The 19631-nt window shown below is 42.7% G+C and overlaps 2 protein-coding genes across 2 annotated transcripts; one reads left to right on the plus strand and one right to left on the minus strand.

Annotated features, from left to right (window-relative positions):
- Nucleotides 1–532: 532 nt before the first annotated feature.
- Nucleotides 533–2613, plus strand: LOC139655385 (trypsin-like). Its single transcript, XM_071532778.1, has 4 exons — nucleotides 533–621; nucleotides 1270–1433; nucleotides 1757–1893; nucleotides 2461–2613. Exons 1-4 carry the CDS (start codon nucleotides 533–535, stop codon nucleotides 2611–2613), a joined length of 543 nt encoding a protein of 180 aa, XP_071388879.1.
- Nucleotides 2614–2995: 382 nt separating this feature from the next.
- On the minus strand, nucleotides 2996–17088 carry cblc (Cbl proto-oncogene C, E3 ubiquitin protein ligase). The gene is made up of 12 exons (XM_071532771.1): nucleotides 15787–17088; nucleotides 10523–10669; nucleotides 10187–10343; nucleotides 9939–10060; nucleotides 8456–8593; nucleotides 8191–8278; nucleotides 7503–7634; nucleotides 5744–5965; nucleotides 4545–4697; nucleotides 4247–4305; nucleotides 3786–3832; nucleotides 2996–3696 (listed from the first exon to the last, which is right to left on the minus strand). The coding sequence occupies exons 1-12, from the start codon at nucleotides 16161–16163 to the stop codon at nucleotides 3581–3583; spliced, it is 1758 nt and encodes a 585-aa protein (XP_071388872.1). The 5' UTR covers nucleotides 16164–17088; the 3' UTR covers nucleotides 2996–3580.
- Between the last annotated feature and the right edge of the window lie 2543 nt (nucleotides 17089–19631).

A 19631-nucleotide genomic window follows, 5' to 3' on the forward strand; every position in this document is an offset into this window, starting at 1 on the left:
TGTATATCTATACAAAAATATATGATAGAATGTCAATTATGGTTAAAGATATCTGTTAAAGACAAATCTCTCTCTCTGCGACAGTGGCGGTTCCCCGTAATGACGGGAGGATCATCGGTGGTCAGGAGTGTGAGCCTCACTCTCGTCCCTACATGGCCTCGCTCAACTATGGCTACCACTTCTGTGGCGGCGTGCTCATCAACAAGCAGTGGGTGCTCTCTGTCGCCCACTGTTGGTACAAGTAAGTATGGATCGATGGACGAGAAAAACTTCTGTGTTCAATTAGCGTCTTGTATTCATTTTGCCCGCTTGTTGCCATGTCCTTCCTTTTTTTATGTATTGTTTACATAATTAATGTTACTCAATTACTTATTACTCATAATTTTTTTGAGATAAAATCTAGAACTATATGCGGCGGACATCTGTCAAGCCTGAAAATAAAATAAGTAGTAGAGTCTGTTATAATGAATAATATAAGCGAAAGGGTCAAGCATATTCTGTGTGTTTCACCTCCTCTCTCAGTCCATATGCCATGCAGATCATGCTGGGAGAACATGACCTGCGTGTGTTTGAGGGCACTGAGCAGCTCATGAAGACCGAGAACATCATCTGGCACCCAAGGTGAGAAAAAAACAATGGGTGAACCATCCCTTTAAATAAAGACACTGGCTGGTTGTATCTAGCTTTTGTTTTATTGCAATTACAACAATTACAATTTCACATTTGGCAGACGCTTTTATCCAAAGCGACTTACACATGAGATTTGCATACAACACAAGCAAGTTTCTAGATAGGAGAGAACAACGAGAGTAAGTGCTATAGAGCTAAGTTCTGGTCCAACAGAACATAGGTGCTACGAGACAGTGCAACAAGCTAAGTTCTGGTCCAACAGAACATAGGTGCTACGAGGGAGTGCTACAAGGCAGTGCTATGAGGTAATGCATAGAGTGCATCAATTTTTTTTTTTTTTTTTTTTATGAAAGGAGGTATTCGCTAAAGAGCTGGGTCTTTAGCCTTTTCTTAAGGATAGAGAGGGATTCTGTGGATCGAATGGAGTTTGGCAACTCGTTCCACCACCAGGGAACCACAGAAGAGAAGAGTCTGGCTAGAGACTTAGGGCCTTGCTGTGGTGGCAGCACCAGGCGCCGCTCCATGGCAGAGCGTAGTGAGCGTAGTTATTAGATTTTGCGTTGTTAGATTAGATTTGTACAGACTTTCCCCTTTTATAGGGTTGTGTCTTATGCTAATGTCTTATTTCTCTGTGTGCAGTTATGACTACCAGACTCTGGATTACGACATGATGCTGATCAAGCTCTTCCACCCAGTGGAGGTGACCAAGACGGTGGCGCCCATCTCCTTGCCCACAGGATGCCCGTACGGGGGGATGGCCTGCTCTGTGTCCGGCTGGGGAAACACCGCCATGGGAGACGAGGGTGGGTTGATAACACTGATTCCACCAGATTTCCACAGGGATACCTAGAGTGTGCAATTACCTTAGACTTGTTTGTTTGTAAAGTTATTCCTGTTTTTCTAAGGGCTGAAAATAAATGAAAATCCAGCTGACAACATTCTCAGTTCGCCCTGAAAACACAGTTGTGTCTCTACTGCATTCACCAAAGAAGTTTCAGAGGTTTCTACGTGCATCTGTCTGTGTTCTGCCTATTACAGTCACACCCCGATGAAGGCATTGTAGGTGAAACATTGGCGCAATGAATATAAAGTGTGTGGCTTATTCACTTTCATCTGCCTGTTACAGTCAACATGCCCACCCGTCTGCAGTGTCTGGACGTGCCCATCGTAGACGAAGTGGACTGTGAGAACGCCTATCCTGGCATGATCACGCGCCGGATGGTGTGCGCCGGGTATATGGATGGGGGCAGAGATGCATGCAATGTGAGTTTTCAGTCCGCACAAAGACTAAATTAACTCTACAGTATGTGTGGAGGGATTATTCACTGCATACTGCATCTTCTGTGCAAAATAAACTGACCAAAAGGGGGGTGGTAGCAGGTAAAAACTGCATGACAATTTCAATGTCCTTCTAAGGTGATGGGGCTGAGTAAGAAACTGCAATTTTCTTATTATCATTAATTGGTCAAAAGCTTTGTAATGGCAGTGAGTTGGCAATGGAAATGATTATTCTTAATATTATTGATTATTATTACTGATAATTACATCACATTAGGCCCACTCTCAAACATTTATTGGTGGAGGAACATTTTAGTTTGCAATTCCAAGTATCATGGAAAATGTGATATAACTGGGCATTACAATTAGTTTCTCATGTTTAATTTAATGACACAGAAACATAAATTTGTGGTTCATTATATAGAACAACAATCCATAAAAAAATAAAAATAAAAAACAAAAAACGTCCTGACGCCCACCAAACATCTGTACCTGCACCCCCAATCAAAGCAGTCTAACGTGGGCCTGTCCCACCCTCTCTGTCTCTGTCAGGGTGACTCTGGCGGTCCTCTGGTGTGTTCCGGCGAGGTCCAAGGCCTGGTGTCCTGGGGTCAGGGCTGCGCCGTGCCCAACCACCCCGTTGTCTACGTCAAAGTGTGCGAGTTCCTCTTCTGGATCGAAGACACCATGGCAGCCAACCCCTGAAAAAGTTGTTTGTTTTCCCTCCTCGCTTCTCACATTTGTTCTCCTCCTCTCCCTTTCTTTCTTAACTGCTCCTCCCTATTGTCCCCTTATCTGACTGCTCCCCATCCCTTTCTTTTAAAGCCCACATTCTTCTTATTTCTTGCTGTCACTTGTCCTTTATCTCTCTCCCGCATTCTCTGCGCTCTCACACAATTTGTTCTCTCTCATACGCCCAGACTCAACACAAAATAAAGGCCAGTTGTTAGATATTTGCCCGTTTCATTTGTCTGTTCCTATCTTCAAGCATTGTCGACCCGTTTTATGTCCAAAATGAGGCTGCATGAAATGAGAAACAGAAAACCACTGCTTAAAACTGAAAAGAAGTGCAAGAGACGAGTTTGAGTTACAAGTTTTATTTGTTTGACTGTTTTAGCATCATATAAGGCACAGCTGTTGGATGGAGTTATAAAGAGGCCTCGTTTGACAGCATGGTTTAAAAGGGAAGGGTTAAATGATGAGGTAGCATGTTTCTAAGTGTGCTAATGTCCCCGTTGATTTGGCCGCATAATTACACTGAACCCCCATTTGAATATCAAGCATCTCATTAATCTCTATTATTTCGAGCAGGCACAGTAAAATGCTTTAACCGTAAAGAGTACAGTGTGTGAGACTTTACTTAGGAATGAGTACTGGACCTACTGTGGAGATACTGGGAACACAATTAGCAATGCGGTTACTGAACAGAAGGTGGCCTCAGTGAGCAATGTTTTGTCAGTGCCATCCACCCAGGAATTCACCTCACCTTTAACTACTAGTCAAAGTCGGCAGTGCAGACACACTTAGTCATTTTTACGGTGATACATGACAACGAAAAGTCTTTTTCCATTCACTGAAGGCTGATGTCTTTAGTGAAGGACTGAGCATGTTTTCAGTCCCCAGGTCTTTCCCATTTTTGTCAACAATGTTTCATTTATTCTTTTTTTTTCTGTCAGGATGACAACGTTCTCTCCATCTTTCTCTGGTCACATTTGTCTCTCCTGAGTTCTGCTCTCTTTCCCTCCCTCTCTTTATGTCCCCTTTTGTGTCCGGGCCTTGCTGCTCCACCTGCACCAAGAAAAAAACAAAGAGATAAGAGGGATAAAAGAAGAACTTCACAATTCACATGAGCCTAGTGAGACGTATAATTCTCTTACCACTAGAGTTCTCCTCATCGCTGCTGGTTGGCTCCTCCCACTGGCATCTGAATGGACAGGACAAAACACACAGAAGCTGCTAATCAAACTCAATTAGAAAATGAAATAACCAAGCAACAGCAGTTAACAATAAAGAAACTCTCCAATCATTAGGGATTAACCCTTATAGTAAATGTATTCCTTATTGCTGTGGTTTTGCACTTGCACCTCTTACAATTGGTCACTCTATTCAACTGTTGGGAGTCATTATAAGTCACTCTCTCCCTCCTTTGCAAAAATCAATAAAAATACATCTATATAAAAAAATAAGTCACTCTCTCGAGCATCGGCTGTCTGCCTAAATGTAAATTCCTACTGGTTCCAGTAGAGCCAACAGCTATAATCTATCCTCTTCCTGTCTATCTCTCACACTGTCTCTATCTAATAAAGCATAAAAATGCCAAAAAAAAAGTATGTCTCACCTGTTCAAGCTGCTGGTCTGTTGTGTGTGTCTTCCAGGTGCATGATTTCTACTGTGAGCCTGCAAAGTAGGGAAAACAATACATCACAAAGACTGATTGTGCAGGCATTAACTAATACATTCTACTATCTCCTCTATATGTGTTGATCAATACCAAGCATTATACATGCAGCATGAATTAACAGTCGCTATACTTTTGTGTCTGTGAGGACTGGATACAATTAACACTATCATCAAGCGATCTAGACGTAACACAGCGACAATATGTAGATATAGCTTGAGTGGGTGTGAGAACTTACAGAACGGGGGTGGGAGTGTTTGGACAGCTTGTCGGACACAGGCGGCTGGGATTGGCTGTGGAGAGACGGACAGCCTGGGTCGGCACTGTATTTAGGGGGCAGGGGTGGAGGGCTGGGGCGGGAGCTGGGGACCTGGTAGTCCTTACTAGAGAGCTGTTGGAGGGAGAGAGAGGAGAGAGAGGGGAGACAAGGGAGAGAGAGGGGAGAGAGAGGAGAGAGAAGGGAGAGAGGGGAGAGATGGGAGAGAGAGAGGGGAGAGAAGGGAGAGAGGAGAGAGAGAGGGGAGGAAGCGGGGAAAGAGAGAGATGGGAGAGATGGGAGAGAGAGGGTAGAGAAGGGAGAGAGAGGGGAGAGAGGGGAGAGAGAGGGGAGAGAGTGGAAAGAGGAGAGAGAGAGGGGAGAGAGAGGAGAGATAGGAGGAGAGAGGGGAGAAGGGAGAGAGGGGAGAAAGAGGAGAGAGGAGAGAGAGAGGGTAGAGAGGGGAGAGAGACGGGGGAAAGTGGAGAGAGGGGGGAGAGGGGAGAGAGAGGAGAGAGAGGGGAGAGAGGAGAGAGAGAGGGGAGAAAGAGGGGAAAGAGGAGAGAGATCAGAGAGATGGGAGAGAGAGGGTAGAGAAGGGAGAGAGAGGGGAGAGGGGAGAGAGAGTGGAAAGAGGGGAGAGAGAGGGGAAAGAGGAGAGGTAGGGGAGAGAGGGGAGAGAGATGAGAGAGAGATGGGGAAAGAGGAGAGAGGGGAGAGAGAGGGGAGAGAGGAGAGAGGGGAGAGAGAGGGGAGAGATAGGAGAGAGAGGCGAGAGAAGGGAGAGAGGGGAGAAAGAGGAGAGAGAGGGGAAAGAGGGGAGAGAGAGGAGAGAGAGGGGAAAGAGGGGAGAGGGGAGAGAGAGGAGAAAGAGGAGAGATAGGGGAGAGAGGGGAGAAAGAGGAGAGAGAGGGGAAAGAGAGGGGAGAGACAGGGGAAAGACAGGGGAGAGAGAGGGGAGAGAGAGGGGGAGGACAATATGTGGGTGGAAGTGAGAAGAGGGATTTTGTTTCATTGCTGCTTCATTGGAGAGTGACAGGAGACTAAGAAGGGGGACAGAATGAAGGAACAGGCTGAGTCACCAGGTTTCTAATGAGAGGCTATTTGTAGACTGGAAAAGAGACAATGGCAGATACATAGATGAGAAGTATGTGCTTGGGCAGGCACACACACATGCACACCTTCTTCATGGCAGCCATTTTCTTCATCACCAGTTCGATGTCCTCATGGTCCTCCTCCTCCTCATCGTCCTCCTCCTCCTCCTCCTCCTCCTCCTCCTCCTCCTCCTCCTCTTCCTCCTCCCCCTCCCCCTGACTGCTGCCTGGCAGGTACGGCTCAATGAGGATGGATTCAGTCCCTCTGATGTCACAGCGACAGTATGGGCAGGTGTGGCCATCCGACTTCTGCTAGATATGGATCAATTATGGGGGGTGGACAAAATAATGGACCAGACAATATATGAATATCAAGCACATAACAAGGAGTAGGGACCAGCCTTTGCCTTCAGAACTGCTTCATTTCTTCTGGGAATAATGCCGTAGAAGACCTGAACTGTATTTAGTGGGATATTGGACCAAGCTTTGAGAAGGAAAGCCTCCGTTTCTTTGAAGGATGAAGTAGGTGGAAATCTACTGATTGGGGAGGTGAGGGAAGGAGGCTGACTTCATCCTTATGTTCATGAAACCACCCTTGAATTTCTTTAGCAGTGTGTGTGAATTATCATCTTGGAATATGGGAACGTCATGAGGGAGCAGTGTTTGCACCATAAGATTCACCTCATATTCTTTGGCTGAGCGTCACTGCAGAGTAATCATCGGACCAATGACTCCTAAAATATAATCCACCACCATGTTTAATAGTTGGCAGCAGACTTTGTGGGTTGATGTAATCCAGTATACAATCATAAACCATAAATCATGTAGTAGAAGACAACTCATTATGCCATTTTACTTTTTTCTGTTGCTCACCGGTCCAGGTTTTGTGCTCCTTGCACCAGGTTATGTGTCTTTGTGCGTTGGCCATAAATACCAGCTTTGTAAAGCTCATGATGTGCATTTTTTTGTTGAGACTGTGTCACAGAGGTGTTGATTCAATTCTGGTTTAAATTTTGAGGCCCTATCCCTTTTGGTGAGCTTCAGCTTGCGACCACAGATGCAGTTAGTCCATGTTTGACTCATCTTGTCATGATTTTGGAGACTGTTCCCCTCGCCACACTAAATCATTTTGCAGTTTTTGTTTAATCTGCAATTCAGTCACCAACTATTTGTCCTCTTTGGGACTTTGTTAGTTGCTGCTTTGAAAACTCACATAAAAGAGGCGATGGTCAGAACTCTATTAGAGCTGACACATACTGCTCTTTGACATTCAACTTAATATGACTCGCTTGTGTAGTTGCCTTTGTAATTGCAGCTTAGTTACTTCAAATTTAAACTGCTTTCCCATGTGATGTTATTTTCGTCACCCACCTGTACATCATTGTACTGTGTGCGTGCATTGATGAGGAAGTTCACATGACCACACTCTGACTGTAAGTACTTCATGGTGGTTTGATGTCTACAAAGCATATATAATTTTCTTTTCATGTCTTGCATGTCTCTCTCTCTCTCTTTCTCCCCTTCTCTCTCTCTCTAAAAGGTTCTGTGTCCTATTGATAGATGTGAATGTCAGTGAGTCGAACTCTGCAATCAAAGATTGAGGGGGATGTAAGACTGAGCTCACACAGGAAGTTGCTCTGCACCCTTCAAAAGACAAAAACACCACCTGATGGAAGGCTAAACGGCTGGCTAACTGTCTGACTGACCGAATGGTTAGCTGATTGCATAGTGGATTACCAAAATATTTAGATGCATGGCTGGTTTTTCTGGCTTACTGGCATGCAGTTGACTGGCTGAAGATTGGTATGTAGTTTGGAATGAAGCCCATATGAATGCGGTTACATACCTGCCAGCCTGTGAGGCAGGGCTGGCACAGGAGATGGCCGCAGGGCTGGATACGAGTGTCCTTATCCCTCTCTGTACAGATCTTACACAGCTGGAAGGTGCTGCCAATTTCACAGTAGAGCTCATACTGCTCCTGTTGGCAGAGGGAGGGAGAGAAAGAGAGGGAGACAGAGAGAGAGAGAGAGAGAGAGAGAGAGAGAGAGAGAGAGAGAGAGAGGCAGAGAAGACAGAAGATGAGATCTACATTTTGTCTGGCTAAGGCTGTGGAACGCTGCTGGCAATGTACAGTAAAATTAATACAATTCCAATAAATCTCCATCTTAACGATTCATTTAGTCTATTATTGAGTCCTAAAATCGTGATTTTCTTAAAATAAGTGAAAAAGTCTGTATGTGGTGTAAGATAATTTCACTTGTTTCCAATACAAATCAACTTGTTTCAAGAATTTTGTGTCATTTTCTTGATAGTATTGCAGCTGCCTTATTCTGACTTGTTTCAACATACTGACTGAATTTCTAGAAAATTCCTGAAAGAAGTTAAACTGCATTGGAGTTATCTCACCTCATTGGCAGAATTTTTCTCTTGGTTTAATAAAAAAAAAATTTGAAGGCTGAATATGAGACTAAATGACTTGTTCCAATGGAAGTTTTTTTTTTACTGTGACAGCGATGTGGGGTGTGTGTGCTTACCTCTGTGACTTTGACTCTGCCTCTCTGGGCCGGTTCACACAGGCTCGTCAGGTCAGGGTTCACATCGCGGCCATCTGGGTACAAGTAGCTGAAGGTGCAAAAAAAAACAACATAACACTTAGAGAGCGGGGGGACAGAAAAAAAGACAGAGAGACTGAGAAAATGTGTGAGAGAATTGTCAGTGTGTGTGTGTGTGTGTGTGTGTGTGTGTGTGTGTGTGTGTGTGTGTTTGTGTGTGGTGTTTGTGTGTGGTGTTTGTCCTCACCAGCCCTCCCTGAAGCCCTGAATGAGGGCCTGGTAGAGAGGTGTATTCTGGGGGATGGTCTGCACGATGCCGCCTTCAGAGGTAACATGACCAATAGCCCACTGGCCCATCCTTGTACAGCTTAGACGGAAGATATAGCTGAGAGAGAGAGAGAGAGAGAGAGAGAGAGAGAGAGAGGGCACTCAATTCAATTTTCAATTCAATTCAATTCAATTTGCTTTATTGGCATGAATGTCATAACAACAAAATTGCCAAAGCGTCTCAGGGCAATCAACAAAAGGATCTAACAACAAAGTAAACAGTGGATACATTACTAATACATTACAGTAAAATAAATCAAATAAGAATTGTACTAGTGTAAGGTTTAGCAGTTAAGTTAATTAATATATTTTAGTTAATTTACAAAAAATATATTTATTATGTTTACACAGTTAACTATTTACATATTTATGTTTACACAATTATTATTTACATATTTACATGTTTAAATCCTTACATCTGCATTTTTAAAACAGCTGTAATAATCTGCTGAATCTACCTCTGTGGTTCCCTCTCTTTTACCTAAATATATTTATTATGTTTACACAGTTAACTATTTACATATTTATGTTTACACAATTATTATTTACATATTTACATGTTGAAATCCTTACATCTGCATTTTTAAAACAGCTGTAATAATCTGCTGAATCTACCTCTGTGGTTCCCTCACTTTTACCTTAGTTTAAGTCCTTGCTTCTGATTGGTTAATTCAGACACATGGGAGTCAGAACAAGGAAGTGTTGTGGTTGTAAAAAGTGATGTGTGGAGAAAAGTAAAGTGCCGTTTAATATCCGTCTCCATCCGACTGTTTTCTCTTCTTTGAGAGTGATCCAACCACCACCTATCGAACCCTCACGTTACACTAGTATTATAATACTGCAAATTATGACACTATTATTAGTACAGTGTTAGAATAATATAATACAACAATAACAGTATTAAAATAATAATTATAACAATTATAACAATACGTAAACAAACAGTAGTGATTAAGATAGGTCAAGATGACCTATCTTAATCACTCTTTACCCTCTGTAGTGTGTGAAACTGCACAAAATCAATGCACAATGTTATTTCAAGACATTGTAAACGTTCAGTATTTTCCCACACTCTACCCAGCCTGGTGTAAATTGGGGGAGGCACACAACACATAAATAGCTTTACATAAATTGTTATGGTTGTATTGCGAGATAGAATATTAATGTTCTTTAACCTATTTTGGAGAGCCTTGGATCTCTTTTTCTTCAAGGATAAAAATTTCCTCCGGATGACATCTCTTGGTGGACCATTCAAATACTCTCAAGTACTCAGCAAACAAACTTCTGCACTGCTGTTCACAGTTTTAGGATACATGCGAGGCAATTTATAAACTATACAAGCTTTGTGTTTTGGTGAAGTGCATCAGTCAATGGATAGAGTTTGACTCTGTGTATGTCCTCACCTCCCAGGTCTGTGCAGGTAGTGTTCCAGACGAGCCTTAACCTGGTCATAGGTGAGGAAGGCCATGTAGCCTGGATGGGTCACTGCTAACTGGTTCCAGTTCCTTATAAGAGACCTCCAGGGCTAAAGAGAGGAGAGGATAGGAGGGGAGAGGAGAGGAGACGAGAGGATAATATTCAGAATTTGTGAATTTGTGTTCATCTGTTTACTACTACTAATTATTCCCATCAGTGGAAATGTTTCGTGTACCTGGAACAGTCTGGTGAAGATGTCAAACTCAAACACTGAGATGTGGTCGTTACAGGTGAGGTCTACCGTTGACTTCAGAGCCATGGACTCCATCCCTTCCTCAAATGCATGGATGCTTCGTAGCTGCTGTTTAAAACTAGCCCACTGCACTATACACCTGTCAGAACACATCACAACATGATGGATTTGGACATAGAACATAGAAACACCATCAGAGGATCAATAAAAACAAATAATGCAACGCTACAGTTTGTTTTTCAGGGGAATACAAGTCCCACAGCCCTTGTTCTATTTCAGTTCCCCGTCCTTCCCGTCCGTCACTCCGCACACTCTCACTTTTTGCCGAACGAATGCCTCCAGAATTCCTCAGCCTCCATCTTAGTCACCCTGTAGGTGTCGCCGTGAAATCGTCCCCCGGGAAACATGGCCTTCAGCTCCCAGAGCATGTGACTGAAGAGCAAGGACAGTTTGGTCAAGTTCCTCCTGGGAATGAAAGGGAAGCCAGATATTCAGTAATGGTCGGGGCAGCAGATAGTGTGTGTTGAGCATAAATGTTTACTGTGACAAATGTGATGCAAAAACTAATGGATGCACATGAGGAAAAATAAAAAATAAAGCCACTTTATGTCATTAAGTTCTCACACACAAATGTGTAAAACCACCTTGGAAGCCAAAATAGACAAATGAACCAAGCTGAACTTCCTTTATCTTACAGTATATACTGTACTTCCTAATACTGTGGTCAAAATGTTGAGCTGTTTTGTGAGAAAGGCAATAATAGAATTAGCACTTGGTAATTTCTTTAGATTACCAATTTCTAATTCTATTACTGCCTTTCTCACAAAACATTTTGACATTATGAACCTCAACAATATTAGGTGGTATATAGGTCATTTCTTTAAATTACCAAGTGCTCATTCTATTATTGTATACTGTAAATATTGTGGTGTATTCAATAGGGCTGAACATACTCCCAATTTTAATTTCTAAATTTCTAATTTCTAGAAGGTTTATTTTCCTCATCAACTTAGCCTTTTCATGCCAGACAAACATAAAGATAATTTTTGAGTGAACTTTGTAATGTAGTTACAGTATGTTATGTAAAACTTTTGACTCTGCCTCTTAATCATCTAGTAGCTTTTTCCATTAGTTGTTTACACTTCAAGGGACGTTATACATTTATATGGAGAAAACTGCAATATCTCACTCAAATATCCAGATTTTTGTATATATAATTAACATCTTACACACCAGATTTCTACCGCCCCTTCGCCCCCCTCCAAAAAAGGGAAGGAGAAACCACTGCTGATGAGCACCGGGTCTAAAACTCTACAACAATCTTGTTTTACATAACCACAAGGACAATTACATCTGATAACATGCAGCATTGCTTCAGTTGAAAGAAAAAAAAAATGCTGTGACACGTTCCACGAATTCTATTGTGTGCTCTTACACACACACAGACATGCATGCACACGCACACACACACACACACACACACACACACACACACACACACACACACACACACACAGACACACTCACATGCACAAGCATCAGCTAGTCCAGCTAGCTGCTGCAAACAGGATGCTCTTTTGTGCTTGCTTGACTGTCAACACCACAAGATGTTCCACTGGCCAGTAATTCGCCTGAAGCCAGGCTCTGCCAGCCGCTACAGCTTAAACATTCTTGCTCAATAACTTCGCTGTGAGCCTTATCTACATCAAATACACCAATGCAATGTTTTTTTTTTTAAGTTTGCTGTGATTTAATGCAGCTAGAAAATGCATTGGACAAATATTTTCATTGTAAGAGACTGTTTCGTAGTGGGTTGTACAGGGCTGTGTTTTCAGTGTTCCACCTTTTGAAAATGTAATTCAAATTGAATGAAAATGCAAATACACTTAATTCCTTGCGATGTTTCCAAACAGCTGTATATTTATTACAATTGACCCTATTATCATATGTTTACATGCATAGCCTACTGTCTAGCCTAGCCTAATTTTAAACATTACTGGTGGAATGCCTCCATGTTTGATTCTGCTTGTATGAAATGAAATAATCTCGCTCCTTAAAATATGTTTCATGGATTATTTTGTTTCTCTTGTTACAACATGAGATAGTATCTGCTGCTCCCACTGTGGTGAGCCTACTACCTACTTCCTGTAGCAAGTCAATCACAAGATGCTACAACACACTGCCAGTTTGTGTGTGTGTGTGTGTGTGTGTGACATTTTCTATGGAATAATTTGTAAACAAATTATCTGGGCGGATCAGAGAGACAGGCAGACAGGATAGTATATTTGTGTTTACATGTACTGTATGTGTTTGTGGTTGCATGTGTATCCATGAGTCTGCATATTTGCATGCGTTTCTGCCTTGCATTCCTGTTATAGTAGGTAGCAGCCATCAGTTTCTCACAGACAGTAACCCTCCAGCCACAAAACCTTCCATTGTGTGTTTCTGTCACCTCTCAGCTCTATATTTATCTTCACATGATAGCCAGGCTGAAATTTCACTCACTGACAGACTGTATTATTTCAACCACATTCACTGTGCTTTAACCAGAATCGGTCACTTTAGACATAAATATAAATAAAGAGTACCTTGACTAGTCTATGCAGGTACGGACAAAACAATATACAACTTACTATTATGTGTGTGTGAAATAGCTAGCAGTACACACATACACACACAAAACCATACTGACGTAAAGATGATGGCCACAGCAGTGATAGCAACAGTTTGCCGTAACCTCTAGGCCACATTACATATGAATCAACTGAAATGTTCTACATGGATAGTAGAACCTCAAAGATGAAGCAATGAAAACGTAGCTGATCTTGCTTGTTCGCGGATTCCATTGAAAGAAAATATTTTTGTTAAAATAGATGTCAGATGTCAGATTTTGTGCACAGTAAACATAAGTTGCATAGTGTCCAAATACATTTAAAGTAAAGTAAATGACCTCATTGTCATAAAGGTTTTCTAAGAATCATGTAAAGTGTTTTGTATGTTATGCAATTATATGACACCAATAGGTTTAATAGTATGGAAGTAACCGCTTTTATACTATGGAAATTCTCAATTTTTGTTAAGTCTCACTGATATGGGTGGCTTATAAGGTACTTGGTATGAAAGTGGCTACTTGCACATAATAAACATAGCTTGACATATGAAATTGTTAGATTCTTGTACATTTTTTCCATAAATATGTCATAATAGGGTTAGGGTTAAAATAAAATACATAGGACTGGATGAAATAGCCTGGGATCATTTTGCTTTAACTGTTTAACACTTAAATTCTTCGCTGACTAAGGGAAAGATGGCCAGCAATGTTGTCGGGACTCGCCAGTCCTGCAGTACTGCATTGCACTGTATAAATACACACCCAGACGAGCCCAGGTCTTTCTTTCGGTGAGAATGAGCTACAACACCTCACAAGTCCATTTCATAATCCTGAGGTTATTATACTACTGTGCTGATAGACCATTGCAATATACTCAGTGAATTAACAACACTAAATTAGATTTAGATATGCTTGGCTATTCTGGAATGATGGGTTTAATATCCTCCCCAGAAGCCAACCACTATAATAAAAAATACAGTATCGGTAAATCGTCAATTTGTATTAAGTTAGTAAGTCAGTGTAAATGCTGTAACATGCTCAGAACACACACGCACACACACACACACACACACACACACACACACACAACAACAACCTAAATCAAACAGAAGTGTTTGTACAATGCCAGTTTTAAGCCGATGCCTGCAGAGCTGCCACTGTGTGGACACACACAATGAGGATATGTGTGTTCTCTCCCACACACTCTCTCTCCCCATGGCTGCTCTCATAGTGAGGTTGTCATTGCTTTCGCCCAGTTTCACCATATTAGCATCACAAAGGCGCAGGTTTGGCCCATTCTCCATCTTTGCCATTAGTAGTCCCAACAGGAGCAGGGGATTGGGCCCAAACTCCAAATATAAAGTCACTCTATTTAGCTCTCCCAAAATATACACTTAAACCTAACCGCCCACTCACTGAATGTGGTATAATTTTAGTCTAAACACACTTGTGTGGTTTAAAATATATTTGACTTGTGGGAACTGGGGAAGTTATTTTTTGTGTTGCAGGTTCTACAGCTGGGGTACAATGGTTATTTCGGTCTATCTTTGTACAGTCTGTGTGAACAGGATCTTTCACTGGCTGGTTTCCAGGTCAAAAGACTACAAAAATTAATTCCAGTCTCTCTGATTATATACTGTAATCCCTTTTCATTAGCTCCGCCAAATGAGCCGGATGGGGGTTATTTTTTCGCCACATTCTGCCTGTTTGTCTGGTAGCAGGATGACTCAAAAAGTTATGAATGGATTTGCACAGAACTTTGTGGAAAGGTTGGTCATGGGGCAAGGAAGAACTGATTAACTTTTCTAACTAATTGGACTAATGGGTGCAGCGGTGGGTGAGGCTTCTCATAAGAAGACATATAACTTCCAAACGGATTCACGCTAACATCATCAAACTTTGTGTGCCTATCTTCAGACATGAGAAGAGGCAAATTCTCCATTATTGGCTCAGTCAAACAAAATGGGGGCATCGGACAGCTCATTTTCACCCTGACAATTTTTCTAAAACTTGGTCCACTGGGAGAAGGGCGGCCCTATTGCCCACTGAACAAATATACATGCTATATGGTATATACATGCCACATGGTGTTGTGATAATTGGCTAAAATGCTTAAAAGTGGATCAAATTTGAAAAAACATATCACATGTGTGCATCTCCTGATGTGAAACAAGTTGGAAATGGGGCATGGAAGAAATTGTTAACTTTTGGTGAAAATCTGGCATATCTTGACAATTGCATAGCGATGGCGGAGTTACGCGCTCCACCGAGTGCCATCTAGTTTAATTTAGTTTTTACGGAAGGGTCGAACTCTGTATCATTTACTGTCAAGTGCTCAGTGATGGCACTTCTTTTATTCATGATTGGAAATATACAAAACAATTTTTGGGTTATCATACAAGAGTAAATCTTGTAGGAACATGAGCTGAGTCTAAGGCCATGGTCCCAGTCCCATGGTGCTGGATACAGACATGTGGGATGTGTGGCCTCTCCCCGACCCCACAGCTGGTTTATTTGTCTTAGGGAAGGTCAGGCTACACAGAGGAATTCTGCTGGAGGACGGTGGAGTAAGGCTTGGAAATAAAATGGCTGCCCCGACATTAGCCTTTCATTAAGATGGAAGAGTTTCGCTCCAAAATGAGATATACACCATATGCCACCATGACAGTTACTCTTTCAAAATGATTGCTGGCATGAAAATGCAGCATATTATTAGCTATTAATGAAGTCATGGGGCAATACAGTTTTTTGAGTATTTTGAGGACAAAATCATCTGTGTGGAATTTCCAAAAGTATTCTGTCCATATAAGATGTATTGCCTTTTCGAATTAAACCCTTCAATTGTACTAACTAAAGATCTGGACTGTTGTACATTTCATTGGAAACACCATTTGTTTCCAAAGTGAAATTCCCCTGCCAACGCCTCACGCTCTTGTGTCTGGCTGTAGATGTCAGCTGCAGGCCCTCTTACCTATAGTTGGACGTCTCCTCAAACATCTTGTCCCGTCCCTCTTTAAACAGCAGCACGGCCCTGTCCGTCTTATCCAGCAAGTGTCTGACATGGACCCTCAGGTACTCGGCCTCGTCTCCGCGGGGCAGCTGGCCGCCCGGCGCCCTGGACGCTCGGTACGGCTCCCACACCTGAATCAGCAGCGCGGCCGTCTCAGAGACCAGCTCGGGCAGGTACGGCGGGCTGTTCCTCAGGCCCAGCCGCGGGTTGGTGCACAGCTGATGGAGCTTGTCCAGTCTTTTGAGGGCCTTGTCCACCATCCGCCGGTCTGCACTGCTGGGGGGCTGGGAGCTGGGTTTCAGGCTCTTGGAGGCTCCTGAGCCTGCTGTCGCCATCATTTAAAGCTGTCCAGCTCTCTGGTTGCGAGGCCTGGTGGTGTTGTGTGTTGTTTGAGTGTGATGTGATCCGAAAATCTCCTCAAATGTCAGTCAGACTGTGTGTGTGGGGGGGAGTTCAGTGACCGTAAATAACAGTGGTCCTGCTCTGTCTGTAGGTTAAAGAGTATGAGAGCTCAGTTTTTAGCTGTGTGTGTGTGTGTGTGTGTGTGTATGAGCGTTAATGAGCAGATATTGATGTAGCTGAACAGAGTGTTGACGGCGGCTCAAGTTTTTGAGTGTTTAAGCTGACATATGTTGTCCTCGCCAGTGTTTTTGTGAGTTGTCAGCTTGAGTTGAAAAGTGTGCATCCTAGCTTCCTTCAACAGCATCTGTCTGTAATCCAAACAATAATCCAGTAGCATGACATAATCCAGCAAGGGAGAGCATGTGTGGTTACAGCATCTTCCAAAATGCATCACAAGCTGAGCACCTACACCCAAAACGGTCACAAATGTCAGTTCATACCTTCGCTCTCTTCGGTCAGGTCTTCAAAACAGTTTACAGGTGCAAAGCCTTTTCTTTCAGATTTCCAGAATATGAACAGTACAAGCGGAGAGGCTGAGCAGGAGAAAAAGCGAGCTGAAAAGAGAGGAAGGGAGGGCTCGACACTGACACACAACTGCTCACCCTCTCTCTAAACAATTTCAACTCCTTCCATCCCACTCCCTTCTCTCCACTCCCACTCACTCACCCTTTCATGCTCTCATACGCAGGGGAAGTCTTGCCTCCTATTCAGCACAGCACTCTGCTCACCAGCACTCACAGCAGCCCTAAGATCTGAGGGCCAGCGTGGCTGAGACGGCTACTCACAGCACAGCCACAGCGGAAACACGTTCTCCGTCATTGTCTGAAATGTTGCTGCTTCCCTCTCTCTCTTTTGTGTCACTCTTTCTTGATGTCACTCTCTCTCTCTCTCTCTCTCTCTCTCCTTTTTGTGCGCACTTTGATGGGTTTCCTGGTTGCAGCCAGACAAACAGGTTTGTTTTCTTTGCTCTATTGCTCAGGCAGGCAGGCAGGCAGGCAGAGAGAGAGAGAGAGAGAGAGAGAGAGAGAGAGAGAGAGAGAGAGAGAGAGAAATAGGGAGGGAGAGGAAGAGAAAGACAGAAGACAGAGGTGTGGACTCAAAACTAAACAGTTGAATGAAGGCAGAGGAAGCATGGAACATGCACAAGGCCTGTGTGTCAGTGTGCGCTTTGTGTGAGTTTGCTCTGGGTGTGGGTGTGTGCATGTGTGTGTGTGTGTGTGTGTGTGTGTGTGTGTGTGTGTGAGAGAGAGAGAATAGTGCTAGAGAGCGTAAGAATGTATCCAGACAGATGCAGAGCACTGAGAGACGGGATGCGTGTGAGGTCACAGCACCGCAGGTCAAAGTTCAAAAACTCCAATGGCTTCTCCAAGGATTCTTCCAAATTTTCTTTTGGGATCTAAAACTAAAAACAGCTGGAATCATCATCTCCAGCCAACTGTCAGCAATGACCAAATTACAGAATATATTTATATATACAGTATATATATTGTATATACCAAACATATACATAGGCTATCTGTTGATTACCTGAAGTTCTTAAGTTAATCATTCAGTGTTTCTTAAATACAGTGGAGCCACTTAGCATTTTATCAACTATAGACATGAACTGGATGTTTCGTGCTATCATTTAAAAAGTATCATGTTATAATTTTGTGCTATAACTTTTGTAAGGGTCGGGTTAGATTTCCTATAAATCTGTTAATGTGTTAACAATATGAGAGGTCTGCTGTAGCAGACATGTGGTCTCTATTGCCAGCCAGTGGTACAAGAGGCACACAGACCCTTTAAAAAACATAAGAAAAACCTGATAGAATAATGGTCTTGTAAAATTAAAGGCCTCCGTTAAAAATATGACATAAATTAAAGAATTGAAGAATTTGATATTAAATGTAGCTACTGAACACATTTCTGTGTTTCAGAGTGCTTGATCTTTAAAGGATTTCACCACTTAAGGACAGTCATGTGCTTGACCTGAGTGCATCTTGAATTGAATTGAATTCCGCTGTTTTTGAAAAATTATAATTTTTATTAATTAATGTTTTGTATCCTTAGCTTGTATTATTGTCTGGGGGGGCCGATGGTTGAGAAAGCTGACAGCCTCTGCTTCAACATCCACAAGGGGGCGACATTGACAACAAGCTCAGAGACTGTGGCGTTTAGTGTTTAGTCATCATTTCAAACTGATGTTTTCACCCATTGACATTTCACTTTACAGGTTAACTGTCCATAATTGGAAAGCATGAATATGTTTTGAATAATATATAAAAATCTTATATAACTCAATGGAATTGCTTATTCAATATTCACCAGTTGTGCATAGTATGGTGGCAACCCCATTACCTACCTGCACAAGGTGAAAGTCAAAGCCAATGGCCAAAAAAAAAATGTTTCTGTGTCCAAAATGTAGGGTCTAATCCTATAAGGTTCTACTCTGAAATGCATAATGTTTCCCTTGCTTACTTTTCTAGTCGCACTTTTGCTTTCTTGGCACACGGGGGCCTCATTTCTCTTTTGAAAATTCCTCTGGATATTCTTCTGGTTATTCTTTCCCATAATATGTGCCACTGAAGGCTACTTTCTGCTTTCATAGTCATTGTGCAGCATCTGAAGCAGTCTCTGAAAATGAGGCACCTAAATATTAGAAAGACATGAGAATTGTTTTTTTGTGCACATGTATGTGTGTTGTTGAAGTTCATTCAAACTCAGTCAGCCTCTCATTCATGCAGCAGTGAGCTCTATTGAGTGGGTGTACAGGATGAGGGTGGGCACGGTAAAAGCAGGCCCTTTTTTTTTCCACAGTCAATGATAAATAACGGCATCATTATCATGCCCGAAGAGACCATCACGCTTGAGTACCCTGACAGCTGCAGAGCATGTTTGTGCAGTCTGGGTGTTTTAGGGACTTTAAACACCAAGCTTTCTGTTGGCTGTTCCACACTTCGATAGAAAGAGGAAAGTCCCAAATTGACCCTGGTAACTAGAACCTGGTCTGAGGGTGGAGCAGGATAAGATTAAAGACAAGGAGATGAGGTGTGTGCACACATGTGTGAGTGCGTCAGTGTGTGTGCCTGCATACATGCATGTTGAAAGGTCAAAGACAGTCAGAGAGCAGAGCCAAAGGTCACACAGAGGGCAGCGGCTGGCATGACATCAATCAGTCAGTCAGGCTGGATAGGCCATCTTGTCTCCGAAAGTCAGTCACTTCCAGAAAATGGATTTATTCCTCATTACAGCTTGGGGAGATCCCCTTGTTCGGCTCAGATTCTGCAGCCAAGTGACATGACACCAGCCTGAGGCAACAGAACAACAAATCCACCACAGATCTGCACAGCCGAAAGAACAACGAGCATCTGATGGACTGGATCACATGCAAAGCCTGCTCCCTCCAACAGCAGCAGGGTACT

The sequence above is a fragment of the Centroberyx affinis genome, unplaced genomic scaffold (genome assembly GCF_046629955.1).
Source record: "Centroberyx affinis isolate AG114_WGS23_722 - 3 ecotype Tasmania unplaced genomic scaffold, CSIRO-AGI_Caff_v1 ptg002243l_1, whole genome shotgun sequence".
Classification (NCBI taxonomy): Eukaryota; Metazoa; Chordata; class Actinopteri; order Beryciformes; family Berycidae; genus Centroberyx; species Centroberyx affinis.

Excerpts from the sequence above, each read along its gene's own strand:
- LOC139655385 (XM_071532778.1), top strand. The coding sequence starts at position 533 with ATGCAGATCATGCTGGGAGAACATGACCTGCGTGTGTTTGAGGGCACT. Across the intron at positions 622-1,269 it reads AACATCATCTGGCACCCAAG|TTATGACTACCAGACTCTGG; the intron begins GTGAGAAAAAAA and ends CTCTGTGTGCAG. Across the intron at positions 1,434-1,756 it reads CACCGCCATGGGAGACGAGG|TCAACATGCCCACCCGTCTG; the intron begins GTGGGTTGATAA and ends TGCCTGTTACAG.
- cblc (XM_071532771.1), bottom strand. The coding sequence starts at position 16,163 with ATGATGGCGACAGCAGGCTCAGGAGCCTCCAAGAGCCTGAAACCCAGC. Across the intron at positions 7,635-8,190 it reads GCAGAGTCAAAGTCACAGAG|GAGCAGTATGAGCTCTACTG; the intron begins GTAAGCACACAC and ends CTCTGCCAACAG. Across the intron at positions 5,966-7,502 it reads CCTGCCTCACAGGCTGGCAG|AAGTCGGATGGCCACACCTG; the intron begins GTATGTAACCGC and ends CATATCTAGCAG.